Here is a 23,363-nt window from a genome sequence, read left to right on the forward strand (position 1 = left end):
AAGATTCAGCAAAGTAAGAGTGATGACAATTTATATTATCATGGTCTTAAAATAAGCGAGAGGTCTTTAGGCCCTAGCGTAGGGAGCTGTATAATATTAAATGAGGAAAGCAACTTGCAAAATATAATCTATATAATCTCCTTTTTGTGAAAAATGTTAATATACATGTTTATATTCATATATATATATATATTTAAAAACCCAAAACACCATCCAAAATTTAGTTATTATCCTGGAGTAGGGAGAAGGCAGTTCAGCAAAGGGACATGTGCTCTCGACTTCATATGTTTCTGTTAGGCTTAAGTTTTCACAATGAGAAGGCATTAGCCTTGTTCAAAACAATATGGGTATGAAATCTTTACTTTGTGGGAAAAAATTCTGAGGGAGTGGGACAGCACATCAAAAAACTTGTTTTAAACCAGGTCTCCCTCTTCACAGAAAAGTCACCTAAGTCTGTTCTACTTCCTACGAGTTTTTTCCCTCCCCTGGGAATTTCCTAGTCAAGTAACTGTAGAGTACTCTGTCCCTGTTGTCAGGGAAGAAGTTAGGGTTGAAATTCATGAGTCATTGTGCCTTGTTTTCCTAGGACTTAACTCTGGGTCTTAAACAGACTCCGTGGCTCCCTTTCTGAAAGATGAAAGAGAGAAAGATCTACAAAGGGTACAAACTTTCAGTTACAAGATGAACAAGTTCTAGAGATCTAATGTAGAGCATAGTAACTATAGTTAATAATACTGTATTGTACACTTGAAATTTGCTAAGGGAGTAGATATTCAGTGTTCTCATCACACACATACACACACTGTTACCATGTGAGGTGATGGATGTATAAATTAACTTGATTGTGGTAATCATTTCACAATACAGACATACAACGAACTATCATATTGGACACCTTAAGTACATACAATTTTCCTTTGTTAATTATATTTCAATAAAGCCTAGGAGAAAAAAAGAGAGTGTGAAGAACCTAAAGCTATTTGTGTGGGTGTCAAAACTGACTGAGCTTATCTCACTGAGATCCCTTATCTTAAGGGATCTCAAATAAAGAGCTGGAAGATTCAAAATGGACAGCAAAGTTCATGGTCAAAATATTTAAGAGTCCTATGTCTTCTGGCCTGAATAATCCAATAATGAATGGATCTAATAATTCTTTATTTCCAGTTCCCTTTGTCAGTGTAGATCTGGCCAGAGAGGGTTCTGAAGCAAGAGAAATAAAGATGAAGGGAAGGAAACAAAGACAGACCATTGTTTCTGGGGAGCCCTGAGGAAAGGGTGATGCAGACGCTGAAGCAGATGTGGCCACATGGAAGTGTGTTGGGGGCCCTTTGGGTTCCTGTGCTGAGACTCAGGTGACCCTTCCTTTCTAAGTGGAACAGAAGGGAAAACAGCTCTGACATGTGAGAACAAGAAGTTTGGGTGCCCTCTTGGCTTCACCTTAGGGACTTGGTTGCCTTTTGAAATCTCATCCTTTCTTTGAAGCTCAAATTCTACCTTCTTCAGAAAACCCTCCCCAAATAAGCCTACATGATTTATACTCAGTTTGTAGCAATTTAATACCTTATTAAATGACATTCTTATATTATCACCTTACTAGGTTGTAGGTGTCTTTAAGGCAGAAATCTTATTTTGGTTTTAAAAAATGTCCACGATGTCTAGTGTTGGGTTGAAAAAGTAATGTGTTCAACAAGTAAGTGTTTAATGGAAAAGTTGAAAGGAAGAAACCAACAGGCTCCTAAAGGTGCCCAAGCTTCATTCTAACTTGAAGAATACAGAGAGTTGAGTAATATCCCTGCATTCTCAAATCAGAGCGCTGAGGTTCACCCGGTTCATGGTATATTTTTTTCTGAAGAAAGCTACACTGAATGCAAATGAAGTCTCAAAGCCCTACAAAGTACAGTCAGGAAAACACAGTTCCTTCTAAATCCCTTTGGGGACCAGGCTCCCCTCTCCGTGTGTCTGTGTCTGCGGTGAGTATGCCTGAGTGGGGGAGGCTGGGGTGGGTGGGAGGAGGCAGAGGGAGGAGAGACTCCTTGCAGTGATTATGTGGAGGGGATTTGCTATGTCCCTTCCCCCCCCACCCCTTTTCTTTGTCCTCTTTCTCTGTGTTCCTCTCTTTGTCCCCTTTTCCTCGTCCCCTTCTTCTGCATTTGTCTGGGAGAGGATCCTGGAGTGTTCTTTTGATCGAATCAATCTTTCTCTGGCACTTGAGTTCTGATTGGCTGAAGGACTTAGGGAGGAAAAAAAAACTTTAATTAAGGAGATAATCTCTTCTTTGGAAGTTTGGCAGCTCCATTTCACCTCCCCTTAACTCTGTTTGGGATCACTTACACACCAAGGAAGTTGGGGTGTGAGGGGAATTCCACCCCACTACCACTGAGGAGGATACTTTTCCGTCTTGCCTCTCTGTCTCCCAAAGTTTAGAATTCCCTATCCTTATTACTCCGAAGGATTAGGATGCTTGTGAAGCCTTCTGTGTGCATCTTTCTTTTCACCTGTGTCTTCCAACTCAGCCATACCTGGTAAGTAACCTGGACTCTTACCTGGAACTGGGAATAGGTAATTGTGTATAATCTATTGGAGAGAGCTTATTTTCATTTCTAGAACTGGAGGAAGCCTTGGGATCTCTCCTAGGGAAAAAAAAATTGTTCCACGGAGTAGGACTCTTTCTAAATTTACGGTCAGTTTTAGTAAATCTTTAAGATTCTTGGCAATATAGGAATGGATTATAAGATGGGGGGTCCTTACTTTTGTAAATTGCCGGACCACATATATTCAAGTCATTTTGGGGGAAACGGACAGTAGCTCTTTTTACCAAATTCTGATGTCAGCATTGTGGTGAAGAAGAGGTGGTTCAGAGCAAGATCTACTGTAAGCTGAATCTGATCTTTGAGGTGGAGGCGGGAGACAAAATTCAATGGAATCTTATTTTGCACTTTCTGACTTAAATATTTTTTTCAGAATATTCTAAGTAACTGCTCATATCAACACTTCCTAGACACTGAAAAATTTACTCAAGCTACTGAGTTGGTACCAGGTTAACAAACATGTTTGAAATAAACTGTTTTAGAAACATAAACTTCTCTACAAATGTGTTTAATTTATTCCTTTTACACATATTTCTAAATTGCTCAGAAAATGAGAAAATGTGTCTGAAAATGCTTTGTAATCTATAAACCATTACACAAATCATAGATGATATTATCATCCTGTTCATTTAGCTCTTGGAAACCATATAAATATCTATATAAGGAAATGTTAACAAGCAGGTATCCAATAACATACAGAAGAAAGACCTGGGAGATACATGTCGCTAGGTGTTTGGAATTTCTCCCCAATTAAAATATAAACTCAGTTTCTCTCTTTATCAATTTTAGCCTTGCCCATCTATGTAATCAAGATATAAATCCAATTGCTGCATAAACTATTGAGAAAACAAAAATAGGAATTTCATTGCTAAAATCAGCTTCCTATGCTGGTTGAGAGTGTATTCTAATTTTAAATGAGTAAATCCATCTGTATTAGAGAGTCGATCAGAAGTGTGTCAAATGAGTACAACAACTTGCAAGCTAACACAATAATTTGTAACATCGATGATTATAAACTGAACTACCAAATAACTGGTCAGTTTTTAATTGGCATTTTAATTAAATATGTCATGTTAAAAAAAAAAAATCTGTCTTCTCTCTCCATGAGAACAAAAAGACAAAAGGGAGAGGAGACTATTTCAGAGCATTTCTACTGACGTTCATGGTATTCTTCAGCTGATTCAGTATCAGCAAAAGAGAAACACGAGATTCCTTTCGCCAGTCACCAGGGCAGTGTGAAGAATTGTTCTATAAAAATACCTTTACTGTGTGTTCCTTCCCTGCTGGAGGGGGTCATGTTCATTTCATTCCGATACTGACACAGCCACGCTGAAAGGTGGCTGGGTTGCTTGTCTGTCCAAATTCAAGTGTCTGGATTCAAAAAGAGACAAGAAAAAAAGAGATGTGAAAGAAAGTTCTAATTTAAAAACAGGGTTTAAGAACCCCTTCTTGCCTCGCCTGACTTTGAGGAGAAAATGTACAAATCTCCTGTATAATGCAATTAGATTTTAATTGCCTTTCCCCTATAAGCCCCAATTTGAATGCAACATTTATAGTTTGCCAAGAGTCTGATTTGGGTAGCATTTGAAAGTGATTTTTAAGCTTCACATTAAATCTTGATTATTCTTATAATGGAACTATCAGGGTTTTACATAAGGTCATCCTTCCCTTTGTGCCATGAAGAAAAATTTGACCAACCGCAGCCTTTCAGAGTTTCTCTTAATACTTCATTATCAACCTTTTATGTAAGGATCCCAAAAGCATTTAACAAATAGAGAACCACAATTTCTGCTTGGCTGTTCAATTGTAGGCTTTCCTGAAATTGCTGTCTAAAGGAGTCTATCAACAGAAATTCCTGAGCTTGAAAAGGAGAGAATAAAGATGACATTCACCTACAATCTGCAGTTTTACTAGATATCTCAGGGCAAGATAATTAGGAGGAAAAAAGCATTCTCCCCAGTTCCTTTTTGTTGGGACTTATCTGAGAATAATTTTCTTTAATAACTTGAGAATAATATTTTCTTTGAATTTGTTTGTCTTAATCCTAATGGCTTAAGAAAGAGAGAGAAGGGGACTGTATGAGCACATAACACAGCCAAGCAGATGGTGATGGCTATAATGGTGGCCAGAGATAAGCCAATTTGACTTTTCACTTCCAATACTTGTATTTATCTGGAGTGAACAGGCCTAGAACATGTTTTTTCTTAACTTTTACCTTCATTTTACTCCAAATGATGTCTCATAATGATACTAGGTCTTGCTCAGTACTATCCACTTCTCTTTCTTTCTGCTCCACTCAATCACCAAATCAGAAAGATGCACTGGGGGGTAGATGCTAGCCCTGGCTCTGCCCTCATGCTTTAAGGGGGATTTTTAACTACCTCTCCTTCTTTACAAAGGAGTTAAACAGGGTCAGTCTCTTTTCTGCAGGAGAGAAAGAACTTATCTGAAAACTTAGGGTTTTAAGGCAGCTTTGAAATATATATTTCCTTGGTTCTCTGCATGTGCATTTTTTTGGGTAACCTTTCTATGGCTCTTGAAATTTCATCTGATAATGACATGCAAAACCCCTGATTTGAGATTATGTGTGTGTGTTGTCAGGGGCGGGGGGGCTTGAGTCCATATTCTCACTGACTATCATCTCTAGTTTATTATTTTTTGCATGTATGTGAAACTATTTTTCATATAAATTATGAATAATAAAACACACTCATTTAAAAATGATTGAATTCATGGTGATTTGTTGCATATTAAGATTTTGTTGAGTCCTTCCCTCTGATAGATATGAAAAGAACAGATGCGATCGGGTGAGAATCCATTCCATCTCGTCAAACTAAGAGGATTCTCATCCCCACAGAGGTTGGGGATTTTCAAAGTTGGGGACATAAAAAGTAAGGTGTGTGAAATTGCTTTGGAATCTGGAAAATAATATGCCAATATGAAAGATTCACATACCTAATAGCTTCCCTGCTCAATAAAAAAAGGTTTATAGCCCATTAAAAAAAAATGGCTTGAGATTTGTGGAGTAACTTGGAGGTGGATTAGGTTGGCAGCTGCACAGTAGGAAGTCCTTCTAAGGGCTTGCGACACGATTACTGAAATTTAATTTCCATTTTGTCGTTGATTTCTCAACAGTGGAGCCATGTATTGTTTCTTTCAGAGTCTCGGTATCTCTTGCCACATATAATAATATTAATATAATAACTATTATATTTACAAAGACTGTGAGGTCTGGAGGAGACACTTCATTACAGCTTTTCTTGCAAAACCAGTTTGTAGAAGCGATGACGACACTGCTCCATGATACATCTTCATTTTTGTGTGTGTGGATGATAATGTGATACAAAGAAAGATCTTCTTTTTATGACATTATAGAAAGAAAATTGGGCTTTCCTGGTGGCTCAGTGGTAAAGAATTTGCCTGCCAACGCAGGAGACGAGGGTTCGATCTCTGGGTTGGGAAGATTCCCTGGAGAGGGAAATGGCAACCCACTCTGGTATTCTTGCCTCGGAAATCCCATGGACAGAGGAGCCTGGTAGACTACAGTCCATGGTGTCACAAAAAGTCAGACACGACTTAGTGACTAAACAACAATAATAATAAGCAAATTGGGATATTTTTTAAAAGGATCAGAAGAAAAGAGATTTCAAACCAAACCCTCTCTCTTCCATGGAAAGAGTTTACTTTTTCCCCTTTTTCTCAGCTGGAACAATTGGTTTAATGCTACTCTATATTGGGTAATGCTATTATCTCTGGGACTATTAATAAAATCCCTTTTTCCTGGACTCCATTTGCTCTTTTTTTTTATCCAACTCATATAATCAATTTCTCTTAATCTGCTGGCTGATTATTATTATTATAAATCAGGGCATTTCTAAAGGATTTCATCTGCTCACATTTGGATGAAATGGGTTTTTGGCTAAAAGATTCCAAAGATTTCACCAGAGCCTTGCCATCTACTCATCCTTAAAGACTTAGCTCAGGTATTCCCTCCTCCAGGAAGTCTTCCTAGATTGAATTAGCTACCTCTGCCTCCATTTTTCATATTTTGTAGTTTAAAAATAGAAAGTTGCCTGGCTTACTGAAGTTCTTAGTGCTGTATAGCTATAGGCTCCTGAGAAAGGAGAACTTATTTTTAGCTTTGGCTTTGTCCCAGATTTGTCTTGGGACACAATCTATACTCAGGAATAATAATGATGTGAACCAATAGTTAGTGAGCATTCACTCTGTAACTTCGCCAAAGACACATAGCTTGTTAGTAATGAGACAGGAATTTGACTCAACATCACTTGCTACACTGAGCCACCAAACCATCCCGTGTCAGACAGGACTGCTTTGTCTCCTCTGCCCATGATTTGTAGCTCAGTAGCCAGAATACTGGACCGTGCTACTTCATACTATGGCCAGACTTTTTTCTCTGTCTGGCACTCCAATTCTTCTGGGAATTTTTAATGATATTAAGTTTAGTCTGACAAACATGCAGAAGTCTGGCACTGAGAAACAAAAGCTTATACCTGGCTAATATTTTAATTTTTAAAAGTATTTCTTCTGTTAGCTTACTTAAATTGTCTCTTACATTAATTATCCATAGAATGCACTTTTATTTCATTCCTTTCATCTCACTGAAAACTATCTTCTACCTCTTGATTTGGATTAGATATATGAAGTACTGGCTTTTGTCCCCAAACTCAAATTACCTGTTCTTTTCAAGACAGCAGGTTTGTGTTTGTATGAAGATCAGTGCAAAAACTTCTGTGCTATCTGTACTGCCTCTGATGTTAAAAGTTTACTTGTAACATAAGGGAGCTAGTTCTGACTATATTCTCCTAAGAATAAAGATATATATTTGTAGCATCTGTTAGAATTTCCAGGAGTCCAAGAATGATTATGGGTATCCTCCATTTCATCATTTTTCATTTAACAGCTTTTAAATAAACACTTGGGAATCTTTAGAGCTCTTTTGCCTTTTTGTTATCAAAGTAACTAGCCAATATAAAAACAAATTACCCAATATTCCTAATTTAATTGCACGACCAGGAGACATATAGAATAAATATATAGAGTTGATCTTAAACCAGACACACCCAAAAAACTCTTCCCTATTTCCATCAGAAAGGCAGAGGAGATTTCATAGAGTTTAGAGAGATGGGGCAATACAATTTTTCTTAGGATAAACTCTCATTTTTCAGAAAGCAGATTTTTCTTCCTAGGTAAAAGATCAGGCAGGGTTAATAGTTGGGGGAACTCTGAGCCTGGTTCACATAAACAACACTCCCCACTGCCTCCCATTTGAAATATACCTACACTCTGAGGGCCTCTCGAAAGAAACTACCATCCACTTTGGACAGACTCTCTAGTCTCATTATGAGCCAAACTTTTACGGTTTGTTTTTCTCAATCTTTATTGTTGGCTCTTGTTATTGATCATATCATTTCACTGTATGCTTCTAAGATCAGAGCTTTCTCCAGACCAAGAGAAATCAAACCATAAGGGGATCATTTAAATCCACTATTGTCTGACCAGTTCAAATTCACCTTTCTTAATAGGATATTTTCCCAACTTCAGCATCCTCCGGTACCAGCACAGTGTGAGGCTATGTGCCAGCAGCCTCAAAAAGACCCTGTAAGTGAGACAATAGCTCAATCTTTCTATGCAATTCCCTAAATGAAATTCTTATGTTTACTAGGTCAAGCTTAACCCATCCTTCAGAATGAGAAATTCCCCTTCATTCAAAACTGTAATTCTTTTTTGCTACCATAAATCATAGTCCTTTTGCTTTACTCAGGCCCTCCATATCAGACTTTGAAGATTTCATTTCATACTAATATCCAAGCTAATAAATAGTGATAGTTGAACCGTTTTATCCTGTCTGGTATTTCTTCATGTTAATCTAAGGCATATGGTAGAGACTAGACTGCACAGATGGTTGGTTCTGTTCAGACTATTTATTCTGTTGTTTAATTCTATATTATAAACATTTTCTTAGAAAGATAGAGTAGCATATAGAATGACCTGCCATAGTTCAGCTTCAACAGTTATCAACTGCTGGCTCATCCTGCTTCATCTATACTTTTTGTATTATTGTCAACTGCATATATTTCTCTTTGTCTAAACCTTCCATGGTAAATACTACCACGGTTCAAAATAGGCAAAAGAAGGATAGGAAAAGGATTCTTGTGCCTGAGAGATCTTGATAGCCAGTAATTAGAGGGAATCTTGGGGAATATCAAATAGATATGACTGCCCTTGGGGGAAAATCAAGAACACAAATTAGTGAAAAGAGAAAATTTACTCAAACAGATATTTGAGTTTATTTCTATTTGAGATGTGGCTGGTTAGCAAAGGCAACAGAAATTGATAATTGGGTCAGATTGAGGAAAGAAAACTTTTACCATCCATTTGGATTTAGTTCCATTAAGTAATGAAAATGGTACCAAAGTGCCAACGCTTGTCAATTTTCCCACCTTGAACTGGTCACCGAATTGTGTTGTAAGATAATTCTTACAGTTACCATACATACCTTCCTCCTTGATCCTGACATAAACCAATTGACTGATCCATCAATGCAGCTGAGAACATGAATATTTTCTAAAGTCTATACTACAGGGACGAATGTTAAAGATCATAAAACAAAACAAAGTTTTATGCCTTCGTAACAATCCTGGAAGAGGTTCCTGCAATCCCAGGCTTTCTGGGAAGAGTGGTTTGAGCTGTACCTTAGCAGCTTTCACTTAGAGACCACAGGACAGAGAATGAGTTCAGTTTATTCCCAGTTAGAGTCCTCATTTACATGCTAAGTGTTGAAGTGCTTTTCTGTAGCTCAGTGTTTCTCAGCAGAGTTTGCTACAATACATAAAGAAGGAGGGATATGAGGACAGAAAGACCGCTCTATAAAATATCCTGGAATACAAATGCCTTTTCAGTTTCAAGGGAAAAGATTATCCCTTGAAATTTGCGATTTCCTTGGGAAAGGAATCTGCCTGAGATTGTTTTGCAGAGCTGCGTGATACATCGTCGCCTGTGGGCTATTACTGTGGGCTATTATATATTATCTTTGCCTTTGCCGGTAGTTACTTGGCAAGGGCTAGATCTGAGATATCACGGGATTTTAATATAAGCGTTAAGGACAACTGTTAAAACTGAAGCATCTGTTTAACATTTCTTTCTTTATAGCCGAGTGATGTATAACACTTTTTCCTAGTATTTTAGGGCACTGCATTGTAATATAGAAAATTCACATTTATATAAAACAGCTTGAGAATTATTTTTAGAGTTGACTTCCTTTTGAAGAATGAGAGGGAGTTTAAAACCATGAAAGAGATAATGGGGATACGGCCAAAACTACACATTCGTTACTTTTTCCTTTCCTACCGATCTTGAAAAAACCCTCACTTGGCTCCAGTCTTCACCACAATCATTTCTCTTTCCTTTCACATCCACACTCCTTCAGTGAATCTATGCTGGTTGATTTCATTTCACAACTGTTTACTCGCTGTAATCTGGCCTCTGAAATAGATCTATTTCTCCACTGAAATAGATCTCTCCATTGATATCACCTCTGTTCCCTCCTGACAAATTTTTAAGTTGGAGGAAGCTTATCTTTGAAATACTGAATCCTTCTCTTCCCTTCAAGACTTTAAATATCTTGGGCCTTCTACTTTCTAATCCCATCCAATGACTAAATCGGAAAAAGCCTGATTTCAATTATTTCTACTATACAATGTATAAGAATTAGTCATGCTGGTCACTCTTGGAAAAGCCTGCAATTTAAACTTAACTCTTTCTAGTTGTACAGTGAATTGTTTCTAGCTCAAATCTCCTTAGGTACTATCAGCAAACATAGTGAAAATGTTTGGATCAATGAGATATTATTTCAGTCACCAGTAAGGCTTGCCTTCTACGTATATAATTGTGTGTATGTACATATCTGTGTCTGTGCTCTGCAGGTCCGATGTTGCAGAGGCTAGAGTCACAATAAAATTTGCTCAGGAAGAGCTATCCTTGGGTTTTCCCCGGCCCAGTGGATTTTGTAAATTCCATGAGGTGAAACACCCGGCCGTTAGACATACATTCTAAGAGAAAGTTTTCCACCGTGGCATCTGCCAGCAGCTCCGCTAGTCTGGACCCTCCCCTCAACCTTTCTCCTCCTTTCCCCTATAACCTCTCTGTACCAAACCACCAGCTCCAGCTGAAGATCTGTATCTACATTCATTTACCACCACTTCTCCTCTTCCCTGGGTTTCACCCCAAAGTTATTATTACCAGACTGTCTTCTTGAATCGAGCCAACTAGGGCTTCATGACCCAGAGACTCTCTGTGGACCTCAAAGGGCAAAGAGAAGCCAAACCTGTTACTCAAGGACTTGTGGGGAGAGTGAACCAAGGAGGGGATCAGAGGGCATAGAGATGAAAGTCCTGGGCATTGAGAAGAAAACACCAAATCCTGGAAAATTCTGTTTAGAACCTTTGTTTAAAAAAAAAAAAAACAACAAAAAACAAACATGTGTGGAAGGGGAAAAGGGAATCCTAACTTAGAGTGAAGCTATATCAACCACTGGAGTTCTAATGTATCTGGTTACACTTGCCAATCAGTGAGGCTGGCCTGTTAGCTTTGCTGCATGAGACTGAGTTCTTTCCTGGGAGGGACTCTCGTACTGAGGGGATAGCGAGTCGTGTCCACAAACTTAGTGCAGTAACAAGGTCCTGGTCATGCAAAGGGATGAGTAAGTCTGCAGGTAGCATGCTCAGTGCTCCTTCCTGGGCCTGCGCTGGTCTGTGCTGTGGGGCTGTACAGAATCAGGCATGTGTCCTCATGAGGGCTGCCTCACCACTCAGAGCACGAGGTGATGCGCTACAGACCTCCTCACGGGCTACGCTAGTTTGGAGAAAGCCTACAAATAGGGAGAAATAAGTAAAACTAATTGGATAGTGTTTGCCCACAATTAGATACAACTAAGAGTGGGCGTGCTTCAACTTTTGTGATTCATGGGGTTGCAAAGAGTCGGACACGACTGAGAGACTGAACTGAACTGAAAAGAGTGCCCAGGTGGCGCTAGTGGTAAAGAATCTGTCTGCCGATGCAGGAGACATAAGAGATGTGGGTTGGATCCCTGGGTTGGGAAGATCCCCTGGAGGAGGGCATGACAGCCCACTCCAGTGTTCTTGCCTGGAGAATCCCATGGACAGAGGAGCCTGGCAGGCTCTAGAACTTCTGAGCAACTGAGCACGCATGCACGCAGAAAGTTCTACAAAATTGCAGGTTCCCATTCTCAATTAGTTATGTCTACATGCATGAATGCTAAGTTGCTTCAGTCATGTCCAACTCTTTGCAACCCCATGGACTGTAGCCTGCCAGAGTCTAATACTTAAAAAAAATTTCCTATTTCCTTGCAAAGATGGCACCCTTTGAAAGGGCCACCATATGAAGGGGCTCCAGGCTGGGATCACTGCTTGGGTTCGGCATACTGCAGGCAGATCAGGAAAACTGGGCGGGCTCAGGCCCCAGAAGTTTATCTAAAGGAGTAACTGTGGAGTCTTCCTAAGAGAGCATTCTCTCTAAAGGAAAGGAATTGAGAAGATCAGCTCTTAAATCTTGTCACTGGAATTTGTTAGCAAGCCCCTCAGTTTCAGTCCAGTGGAGGAGGTTGGAGGGTGACCAGGAGGGGGTTATAAGCAAAAACAAAAGAACAGTTTCATGAAACCCTGTAAGACTTGTACACAAACAGCAGTTTTGATACGAAATGGAAAAGTAAAACTCTAAAAGGGGTTAAAAGATATTTGCCCTGACATTTAAAAAATAGACTTTTAAAAGGAGAAGTTTTAGGTTTACAGAAAATTAGAGCAGAGAGTACAGAATTCACATCTATTTGCTCCCCTTCTCCCCTGTACAGTACTCCCAATTATTAATATCTTGCATTAGTGTAGTACATTTGTTTGTCCCTGTTTTTTCATCTCTTGAGCCCAATGTGAGCAGCAACAGTGCCCCAAAATGTACTCAGGGGACTTAGTGGTAGATAAAGCAGAACCTGGCAGATATGGGTGCCTGGTGGGCATGAAGCCAAAGAAAGAGTTAGAGCAATGGAATAATAGAAAGTCAGCAGAGACAAGGTGATAGTTAACTGAACCTTTTATGACTGTGGGCAAAACACCCCTAAAACCTCCAAGAAATACCAAGAAATTTTCGGGGATTGGGAGTCCTCAATTAGCATGTGGGAATAAGAGCAAGAGAAATATGAGTTGCAGAAAAGCACAGCAGTAGGGAGTACATGCTCCAGAAATCAGACCGACTAGGTTCCAACTCCGTCTTTACCATTTAACTAGCTGTGGGACACTGACCAACACTCTGCTTCTGTGTCTGTGGCTGTAAAATGGAAGACATACTAGCTTCTACTTCATATAATTGTTGTAATAATTATGTGAGCTTAAAACATGTAAAGCACTAAAAAGAGTATTTTGTGTGCACAGAATAAACACCCAATAAGTCGTGCAGTAACTACTCCATGGGGTTGTTATAAAAAAATGGAAAACGATGACACAGGTAGAGCACCCAAAAGAGTTCCTTATATATCTAAGAGATTCTTATTACTTGTGTGATAAAAATTAAACTTTATATGGGATCAGTTTATATACCGGAGGACTAACCAAAGGAGAGGAAACAACTGTAAAATTTTTATTTGGCAGCGTAAAAGCAAAACTAACTACAGTTATTTATGTAAATTGCTTGCTACTTATGCCTAATTGCTATGAAGCACAATAACAATTATACATAGCATTAAGTGTGTCAGATTAACGTTGCTAAAAGTTTTGATTATAACATCAACCTCTGTGTACATATGCTCAGTGTTCATTGATGCTCTTGTGGAATGATCTGCTAATGTACCACGCTCATCTGCTCACCATGCTAGAAAATTAGTGGGAGCACAGGCTTGCCACAAACTTCTTTCTCATATCCCCACAAATCTTTTTTCAGTCCTTTTTATCCTAGAATTTTCTATTGATTCTGATGATCCTCTCATTATTTTTGCAAAATCTTTTAATTTATTTTTATCGGGTACTTGCTATGTTCAAGGTACTATATTAGGAGCTGGAGGGGATACAATGATAACTAAGACAGCCTCTACTTCAAGTTGAGTATAAGGGAATACAGAAAAACCTTTATATGAGGCAGAAAAAAGTTGCTGTGAATCTTCAAGAAACTGGTTGTGGCTTTTGAGTTAGATACTAATTTAAGAATAAGTAACATTTTTAAAATATTCAGTTCAGTTCAGTTCAGTTGCTCAGTCGTGTCTGACTCTTTGCCATCCCATGGACTGCAGCACTCCAGGCCTCCCTGTCCATCACCAACCCCCAGAGTTTACTCAAACTCATGTCCATTGAGTCAGTGACACCATCCAATCATCTCATCCTCTGTCGGCCCCTTTCTCTCCTGCCTTCAATCTTTCCCAGCATCAGGGTCTTTTCAAATGAGACAATTCTTTGCATCAGGTGGCCAAAGTATTGGAATTTCAGCTTCAGCATCAGTCCTTCCAATGAATAGTCAGGACTAATTTCCTTTAGGATGGATTGGTTGGATCTCCTTGCTGTCCAAGGGACTCTGAAGAGCCTTCTCCAACACCACAGTTCAAAAGCATCAATTCTTCAGTGCTCAGCTTTCTTTATAGTCCAACTCTCACGTCCACACATGACTACTGGAAAAACCATAACTTTGACTAGATGGACCTTCATTGGTAAAGTAATGTCTCTGCTTTTTAATAATCTGTCTAGGCTGGTCATATGTTTTCTTCCAAGGAGCAAGTGTCTTTTAATTTCATGGCTGCAGTCACCATCTGCTGTGATTTTGGAGCCCTCCAAAAAATAAAGTCTGTCACTGTTTCCACTGTTTCCCCATCTATTTGCCATGAAATGATGGGACCAGATGCCATGATCTTAGTTTTCTGAATGTTGAGCTTTAAGCCAACTTTTTCACTCTCCTCTTTCACTTTCATCAAGAGGCTCTTTAGTTCTTCTTTGCTTTCTGCCATAAGGGTGATGTCATCTGCTATCTGAGGTTATTGGTATTTCTCCTGGCAATCTTGATTCCAGCTTGTGCCTCACCCAGCCCAGTGTTTCTCATGATGTACTCTGCATATAAGTTAAATAAGCAAGGTGAAAATGTACAGCCTTGATGTACTCCTTTCCTGATTTTGAACCAGTCTGTTGTTTCATGTTCAGTTCTAACTGTTGCTTTCTGACCTGCATACAGATTTCTCAAGAGGCAGGTCAGGTGGTCTGGTATTCCCATCTCTTGAAGAATTTTCCACAGTTTATTGTGATCCACACAGTCAAAGGCTTTGGCATAGTCAATAAAGCAGAAATAGATGTTTTTCTGGAATTCTCTTGTTTTTTTGATGATCCAGTGGATTTTGGCAATTTGATCTCTGGTTCCTCTGCCTTTTCTAAATCCAGTTTGAACACCTGGAAGTTCACGGTTCACATACTGTTGAAGCCTGGCTTGGAGAATTTTGAGCATTACTTCATTAGCGTGTCAGATGAGTACAATTGTGCAGTAGTTTGAGCATTCTTTGGCATTGCCTTTCCTTGGGATTGGAATGAAAACTGACCTTTTCCAGTCCTGTGGTCACTGTTGAGTTTTCCAAATGTGCTGGCATATTGAGTGCAGCACTTTCACAATATCATCTTTTAGGATTTGAAATAGCTCAACTGGAATTCCATCACCGCCACTAGCTTTGTTTGTAGTGATGCTTCCTAAAGCCCTCTTGACTTCACATTCCAGGATATCTGGCTCTAGGTGAGTGATCATACCATCGTGATTATCTGAGTCATGAAGATCTCTTTTGTATAGTTCTTTTGTGTACTCTTGCCACCTCTTCTTACTATCTTCTGCTTCTGTTAGGTCCATACCATTTCTGTCCTTTATTGTGCCCATCTTTGCATGAAAAGTTTTTTGGTATCTCTAATTTCCTTGAGGAGAAGGCAATGGCACCCCACTCCAGTACTCTTGCCTGGAAAATCCCATGGACAGAGGAGCCTGGTAGGCTGCAGTCCATGGGGTCGCTAAGAGTCGGACATGACTGAGCGACTTCACTTTCACTTTTCACTTTCATGCATTGGAGAAGGAAATGGCAACCCACTCCAGTGTTCTTGCCTGGAGAATCCCAGGGACGGGGGAGCCTGGTAGGCTACCATCTATGGGGTCACACAGAGTCGGACACAACTGAAGTGACTTAGCATAGTGTAGAGTAGCGTAATTTTCTTGAAGAGATCTCTAGTCTTTCCCATTCTATTATTTTCCTCTATTTCTTTGCATTGATCACTGAGGAAGGCTTTCTTATCTCTCCTTGCTATTCTTTTTTACATATTAATCGAGATATAATTCATGCATTGTAAAATTTACCCTCTTAAAGCGTACACATCAATGGGTTTCAGGATATTAAAAAATCTGTACAACCCTCACCACAATCTATTTTAGAGCATTTTCATCACCTTAAAAAGAAATCCTTTATCCATTAGCAGCCACGTCCCATTCTTCCACTCCTTAGTCCTTGGCAACTACTAATCTACTTTAAGTTTATATGGAATTGCTTGTTCTGGACATTTGCATAAAAAGAATCATATAATGTATGGCCTTTTGTGTCTGGCTTTCATTTAGAATGATATTTTCAAGGTTCATTCATGTAGCATTAGTACTCCATTCCTTTTTATGGCCAAATAATATTCCATTGTATGAACAGACCACAGTTTATTCACCCATTCATCACTTGATAGACATTTGGGTTGTTTTCACTTTTGGGCCATCATGAATAATGCTGCTATGAACACTCATGTATTACAAGTTTTTGTTGGACACATGCTTTTAATTCTCTAGAGTAAATGCCTAGGAGTGGAACTGCAGGGTCATATAGTCACTCTATGTTTAACCTTTTGAAGAATTGCCAGATATTCTCCAAAGTAGTTACGCTATTTTGTAATCCCACCAGCAATGTATGATGGTTTTGATTTATCCACATTCTTGACAATACTTGTTATAGTTTTTTTAGTTTAGTAGGTGTGAATTCTTGTTGTGTATTTTATTTGTATTTTTATGATAACTAACAATGTGGCTTCCCTGGTGGCTCAGTAGTAAAGAATCTGCCTGCAGTGCAAGAGCCACAGAAGATGTGGGTTTGATCCCTGGATTGGGAAGATCCCCCTGGAGGAGGGCATGGCACCCACTTCAATATTCTTGCCTGGAGAATCCCATGAACAGACTATAGTTCATAAGGTTGCAAAGAGTCAGACATGACTGAAGTGCCTTAGGACGTGTGCAATGATGTTTGGCATCTTATCATGTAGTTAGTGGCCATTTGTACACCTTCTTTGGAGAAATTTTTATTCAGATCCTCTGTCCATTTTTCTTTCAATTAATTTTATCAGAGTATACTTGCTTTACAATGTTGTGTTAGTTTCCAGTGTAGAGCAAAGTGAATCAGCTATGTGTATACATATAACTCCTTATTTTTTGGATTTCCTTCCCATTTAGGTCACCACAGAGCATTGAGTAGAGTTCCTTGTGCCATACAGTAGGTCCTTTGCTCATTTTCAGATTGAGCTATTTGCCTTTTCACTCTTTAGTTGAAGTGCTCTTTATATGTTCTGGGTAGTGTCTAACTAGATATATGACTTGCAGACATTTTCTTCCATTCTATGGGGTGTCTTTTTACTTTCTTGATGGTGTCTTTTGAAGCATAAAAATTTCTAATTTTGATTAAGTCTAATTTATCTATGTTTTCTTTGGTGACATGTGCTTTTGGTATATCTAAGAAACCGTTGCCCGATTCCAGGTCATGAAAAATTAAAACTGTGTTTTTGTCTAAGAGTTTTGTAGTTTTAGCTCTCACACTTAGGTCTATAATTCATTTTTAGTTAATTTTTATGTGGTATGAGGTAGAGATCCAACCTCATTCTTTTGTATGTGGCTATCCAGTTGTCCCAGCACTATTGGCTGACAATACTAAGAATAGGTAAGATTAATGGAACAGCATAATCAAAGGCATAGAGGCATGAATGCATGGATTTCCAAGAATAGCAACTGGTTAGGCCTGACTAGGGGCTTCCTGGTGGCTCAGACAGTAAAGAACCTGCCTGCAATGCAGGAGATTTGGGTTTGATCCCTGGGTTGGGAAGATCCTCTGGAGGATGGCATGGCAACCCACTCCGTGTATTCTTGCCTGGAGAATCCCATGGACAGAGGAGCCTGGTGGGCTACAGTCCATGGGGTCACAAAGAGTCTGACAGAACTGAGCAACTAAGCACAGCAGAGGCCTGAGTAGAGGACTAGACAAGTAGGGGTGTTTAATGGGAAATGAGGCTGGAAAGGGATGTCGGGTCAGATTATGGAGGGCCTTAAGTGGCCAGAGTTGGAGAACTACAAAAGATTCTTGAGTAGGATGCCATTGGAATCAGGCTTTCGGAAGATTGATCTAGCTCAAACCATACCTGACAGGAAGTGGATAAAAACTGTTAAGTAGAGAGGTTAATCACTAGAGTTCTACAGTGGTTTAGGTCGGGGGCCACAACTCAGGCTGCAACAGTGAGAGTCACTGAGACAATGAGAAAGAAAAGAGGGAACTTGTATGTGAAAAATATTACAAAGGTAAGATACACTCGGGTTTTAATAACTGGTTGGATGCCGAGAATGGATTGAGAGAGACTGGGCGGTGGGGGTAGTGGGGTGGGAAACAGTGAGGTCAGAAGTGGCTAGTTGGCAGGGAAGATGAGTTAACTTTTAAATATTCTGTCCTCCATTGTTTACTGGCTATTTCTATTTCTTTTGGGATTTATGTTGTTCATGTCCTTTTTAAAAAAAAAATGTTTTTTTAATATGTAAGAGCTCTTCATGTGTCATATATTGTAAGCATCTCCCCCAATTTGTCATATGTCCTATACAAGTATTATCTCATCTGACCATCTCAATAGCCTCTGAAGTTGCCACATCATAACCCCATCAGTTATAGTTGAGGTTAACTGAGCACAGACTAGTCTCTTTCCCAGGGCCACATAGTTAATAGGTAGCAGAGCTGAGACACCAACCCTCTGGCTCTAGAACTTCCTCTCTCAGGTTTTCTGCCTAATAATAAGGCAAATTTAATAATAGTTTCCTAGAGAATCATCTGTACTTTAAATAAATTTTAAAGAAAATAGGATATATTTAAATCTTTTATAGTATTTTCTTTGCACACACCAACTTAATTGTATGTATTTGTTTTTCTCTTTTCTTGATGGCTCTAGAGATTTGCTGTCTTATTATCTTTCAAAGACAGCCCTATAAAACTGGCTTCTAATTCTTTAACTTTTGCTCTTATCTTTTTTATTTTAGTTCCCTATTTTTCTTACCTTCACTTTGCTGATTTCAAGAACACATAGCAAAATTTTTTTAACTCTTAAAAAAAAAAAAAAACTTAAGAGTTTTTCTCTTAATATAATAGTGACTTTTAAACAGCATGAGAATGGGGAGGCAGGCTAATTATAATCTCCAGGAGGACTTTTTCACAGATAATCTACTATTCTCTTGTCCCTTGTACCAACTGCCCATCCCACCCCAACCTGTGAAGAATATACTGTTTTGAGAGTGCTTTCTAATAGCTGTGTGTTTCCCCCTGTAAGAAAAAAACTCAAGTTTTAACCCATGAGTTAAAACTTCCCATGAGTCTTCATCCCATGAGTCTTCATATGATATTCTCATTGTTAATATTTAAATTGAAGTTATTTCGAAGGTGTGCTTTTTCATATTAAATGGTAAAAATTAAAAAAATAAACATATTGCCCTCACAATCTGAAGCATTCCCAGTAGAGAAGTCTAGCATTTGTTTGAAAACGTAGCTCTGGATCTCAAGATGGAATTCAGGGTTGGAGGTAAAGATTTGGGAGATATTGCATATTCATGGGGTAAGACCTTGCGCATGAATGAAGGATTCTCTCCTTTCCCCATCTCTCTAGATTGCTGTTCCTTCTGAGTTTCCTCAGATGATACTTCTTCCTGCTCCCACCCCTAAATGTGAGTTCCTTTGTTCTTTCATTCAACAAATATTTATTAAATGGTTACTATCCTCGGGCACTGTTCAAGGCATGGATAATATCTGGTGAACAAAACAGACCAAAAGAAAAAAACAAGAGGGAAAAAAAAAAAACCCTTGCCTAATGAAGCTTACAATCTAGTGGAAGGAGAATATACAAATAAAGATGTAAAACACGGCATTTAGATGATGAAAAGTGCCCTGGAGAAATATGGAGCAGAGAGAGGGAGTGGAAGAAGTTGCAGTTTTTAAATAGATGATCCAGGAAAGCCTCAGAGAAAATGACACGTTTGATTAAAAGGCCAGTGCAAGTGAAGGAACAAGCTATATGGTTATATGGGGAAAGCATTCCAGACAGGAAAGATAGCCCATGCAATAGCCCAGAGGCTGAAGAGTACCTGTTGTGCTGGAAGAACAAGAGGACCAGTCTGGCTGGAGCAGATTAAGTGAAGGGAGAGTAGCAGGAGATTAGACCAGAGGCATAACTGGGTACCAGATTGCACAGAATCTCATAAACCACAGTAAGAATTTGGCTATCATTCTATGTGAGATTTAAGAATCAAAACAAAACACTAGAGGATTTTGAGCAGAGTGGCAAAAATTTGATTTATATTTTAAATGGATCACTTTTTTTATGTTTTTTGTTTTTTTTTTAACTTTACAATATTGTATTGGTTTTGCCATATATCAACATGAATCCGCCACAGGTATACACGTGTTCCCCATCCTTAAATGGATCACTTTTTAAAGGGATCAATCATTTTGAGCATAGATTATGAGAAGAATAAGGGTAGAACCAAGGGGTTCAGTTAGCAGGCTATAACAACAGTCCAGGCAAGAGAAATGACAGCTTGGACCAGGGTGACAGCAGTGAAGGTGTTGGGAACTGGTTAGAGTCCGGATATATTTTGAACTGGAGCTGGCAGGAGTTGATGACAGACTGAACACAGGATGTGAGAGAAAGGAAGGAGTTAAAGATGACACCCAGCAGCTGGAAGAAAGAACTGTCCTTTCCCTAGATGAGGAAGACAATGGGAGGAACAGATTTGAAATGGTGACAGTGAAGATCAAAACTGTTTGGACATGTTAAGTTTGAGCTGCCTATTAAAGCCTGAAGTGATGTCAAGAATATAGTTGGGGGAATTCCTGTGGTCCAGTGGTTAGCTCTCTGAATTTCCACTGCAGGGGTCCCAGGTCCAGTCCCTGGTCAGGGAAGTAAGGTCCTGTAAGCCATGCAGCATGGCCAAAACATAAATAAATAAATAAATTGTGCCTCAAACCCTAGTTCCTTTATATATATATATATATATAAAGGAACTTCCCTGGTGGCTCAGTCAGTAAAGAATCTGCCTGCCATGTGGGAGACCCAGGTTCAATCCCTGGGTCAGCTGGAGAAGAGAATGGCAACTCACTCCAGGTTTCTTGCCTGGAGAATTCCATGGACAGACGAGCCTGTTAGGTTGTAGTCCATGAGGTCACAAAGAGTCAGACACAACTGAGTTTTATATATTATATGTATTTATGCAAGTCTGGAGTTTAACAAAGGCCTGAGAAGAGCTGAGAGGGTCCAGAAAGACACAAACCCTTTGACACCAGCCTGGGTCATGTCATCAGCAACTGTATGTAAAGGGAATGGGAAGCTTACACCTCCATGTAGTAGTAGTATGTTGCTTGAACCACATTCTGTAGAGCCGTCTCCATCTTCCACTGTCTGTTAGCGTCTTTCCTTTAATCATATTACTGTCCCTAGGTGGCACACATATACACTTAAATTCCTTCCTCTTTGGCTCTCCTCACATTACACACTCACTATGCCTTCTATAATCTATATTCTATGTCACTCCCTAAAAGGACATATAAGACTGCAAACTTAATCAATAAATGTGTGGGTTCTGACTGATCTACCCACCAGCCCTTCTCATCTCTCCCCCTCCTAGGGCTTCCCTATTCCCTGACACAACAATATTGGCATTAGGTCAGTTGAAAATACCACAATGATCTCTAAGTGTTCCAGTGAAAACATGAATCACTCACTCTAAATCAAAAGCTATAAATTATTAAGTTTAGAGAGGAAGTTAGGCTTCTTTCCCAAACATTGTGAATGCAAAGGAAAAGTTCTTAAGGAAATTTAAAGTGCTGCTCCAGTGAACACAAGAATCATTCTTATCAACAAGAATGATAAGTGAGGGGCTTCCTTGGTGGCTCAGTGGTGAAGAATCTGCCTGCCAATCAATGCAGGAGACACAGGTTCGATCACTGATCCAGGAAGATCCCACATGCCATGTAGCAACTAAGCCTGTGCACCACAACTACTGAGCCTGCGCTCTAGAACCTGGAAGCCACAACTAGTGAGCTCCTGTGTTGCAACTACTGAAGTCCACACACACCTTAGAGACTGTGCTCCACAGCAGGAGAAGCCTGCACCCAGCACCGAGAGAATGGCCCCCGCTCTCTACAACTAGAGAAAAGCCTGCACAGCAATGAGGACCCAACACAGCCCCCCCCCCCCAAAAAAAAAGAATGATAAATTAAACAGTCTATATGGAGACAGGATTAGTATTAGTGGTCTGGATAGAAGACCAAACCAGCCACAACATTCCCTTAAGCCAAAGCCTAACCCGAAGCAAGGACCTAACTCTTTTTAATCCTGTAAAGCCTGAGAGAGGTGAGGAAGATGCAAAAGAGATGTTTGAAGCTATCAGAGATTGGTTCATGAGGCTTACGGAAAAGAAGCCATCTCCATAATATAAAAATGCAAGGGCAGACAGCAAATGCTGATGTAAATCTGCAGCAAATTATCCAGATTCCAGATCTAGTCAAAATAATTAATGAAGGAGGCTAAATTAAACAACAGATTTTCAATGTAGATGAAACAGCCTTCTAGTGAAAGAAGATGCCATCTAGGACTTTCACAGCTAGAGAGGAAAAGTCAATGGCCAGTTTCAGAACTTCAAAAGACAGATTGACTCTTGTTAGGGACTAAGGCAGCTCGTGATATAGACTGAAGTCAATGTTCATTTACCCTTTTGAAAATTCCAGGGCCCTTAAGAATTATGCTAATTCTGCTCTATAAATGGAACAACAAAGCCTGGATCACAGCACATCTGTTTACAACATGGTTTACTGAATATTTGAAGCCCAATATTGAGAATTACTGCTCAGAAAAAAAAGATTTGGTTCAAAATATGACTGCTCACTGACAGTACACCTGAGAACTCTGATGGAGATGTACAGTGAGATTAATGCTATTTTTCATGCCTGCTAACACAACATTCATTCTGCAGTCCATGACTCAAGGAATAATTTTGACTTTCAAGTCTTATTATTTAAGAAATACATTTTTTAAGGCTATAACTGCCATGAATGAGTCCTCTGTACAAAGTTAATTGAGAACCTTCTGAAAAGGCTGCACCATTCTAGATAACTAAGAACATTCAGGATTCATGGGAAGATGTCAAAACATCAAGTTTAACAGGGGTTTGGAATAAGTTGATTTCAATCCTCATGGATGATTTTGTGACGTTCAAGATTTCAGTGGAGGAAATAACTGCAGGTGGAAAGAGAACTAGAATTAGAAGCAGAGTCTGAAGATGTGACTGAACTGTTACAATTTCATGATAAAACTTGAATGGATGAGAAGTTGCTTCTTACAGATGAACAAAGAAAATAGTTTCTTGAGATGAACTCTACCCATGGTGAAGAGGCTGTAAAGATTGTTGAAATGA

At 39.3% G+C, this 23,363-nt stretch overlaps 1 protein-coding gene across 1 annotated transcript in view; it reads right to left on the reverse strand.

The window, feature by feature from the left end:
- Positions 1-3,672: 3,672 nt before the first annotated feature.
- SEC31B (SEC31 homolog B, COPII coat complex component) overlaps positions 3,673-23,363 on the reverse strand; it is a 60,251-nt gene continuing 40,560 nt past the window's right edge. Inside the window, exon 26 of the mRNA XM_070780656.1 lies at positions 3,673-3,959. Coding sequence (XP_070636757.1) covers positions 3,888-3,959 — 72 coding nt within the window. The 3' untranslated portion in view covers positions 3,673-3,887. The remainder of the gene's footprint in view (positions 3,960-23,363) is intronic.

The sequence above is a fragment of the Bos indicus genome, chromosome 26 (genome assembly GCF_029378745.1).
Source record: "Bos indicus isolate NIAB-ARS_2022 breed Sahiwal x Tharparkar chromosome 26, NIAB-ARS_B.indTharparkar_mat_pri_1.0, whole genome shotgun sequence".
Taxonomy (NCBI): Eukaryota; Metazoa; Chordata; class Mammalia; order Artiodactyla; family Bovidae; genus Bos; species Bos indicus.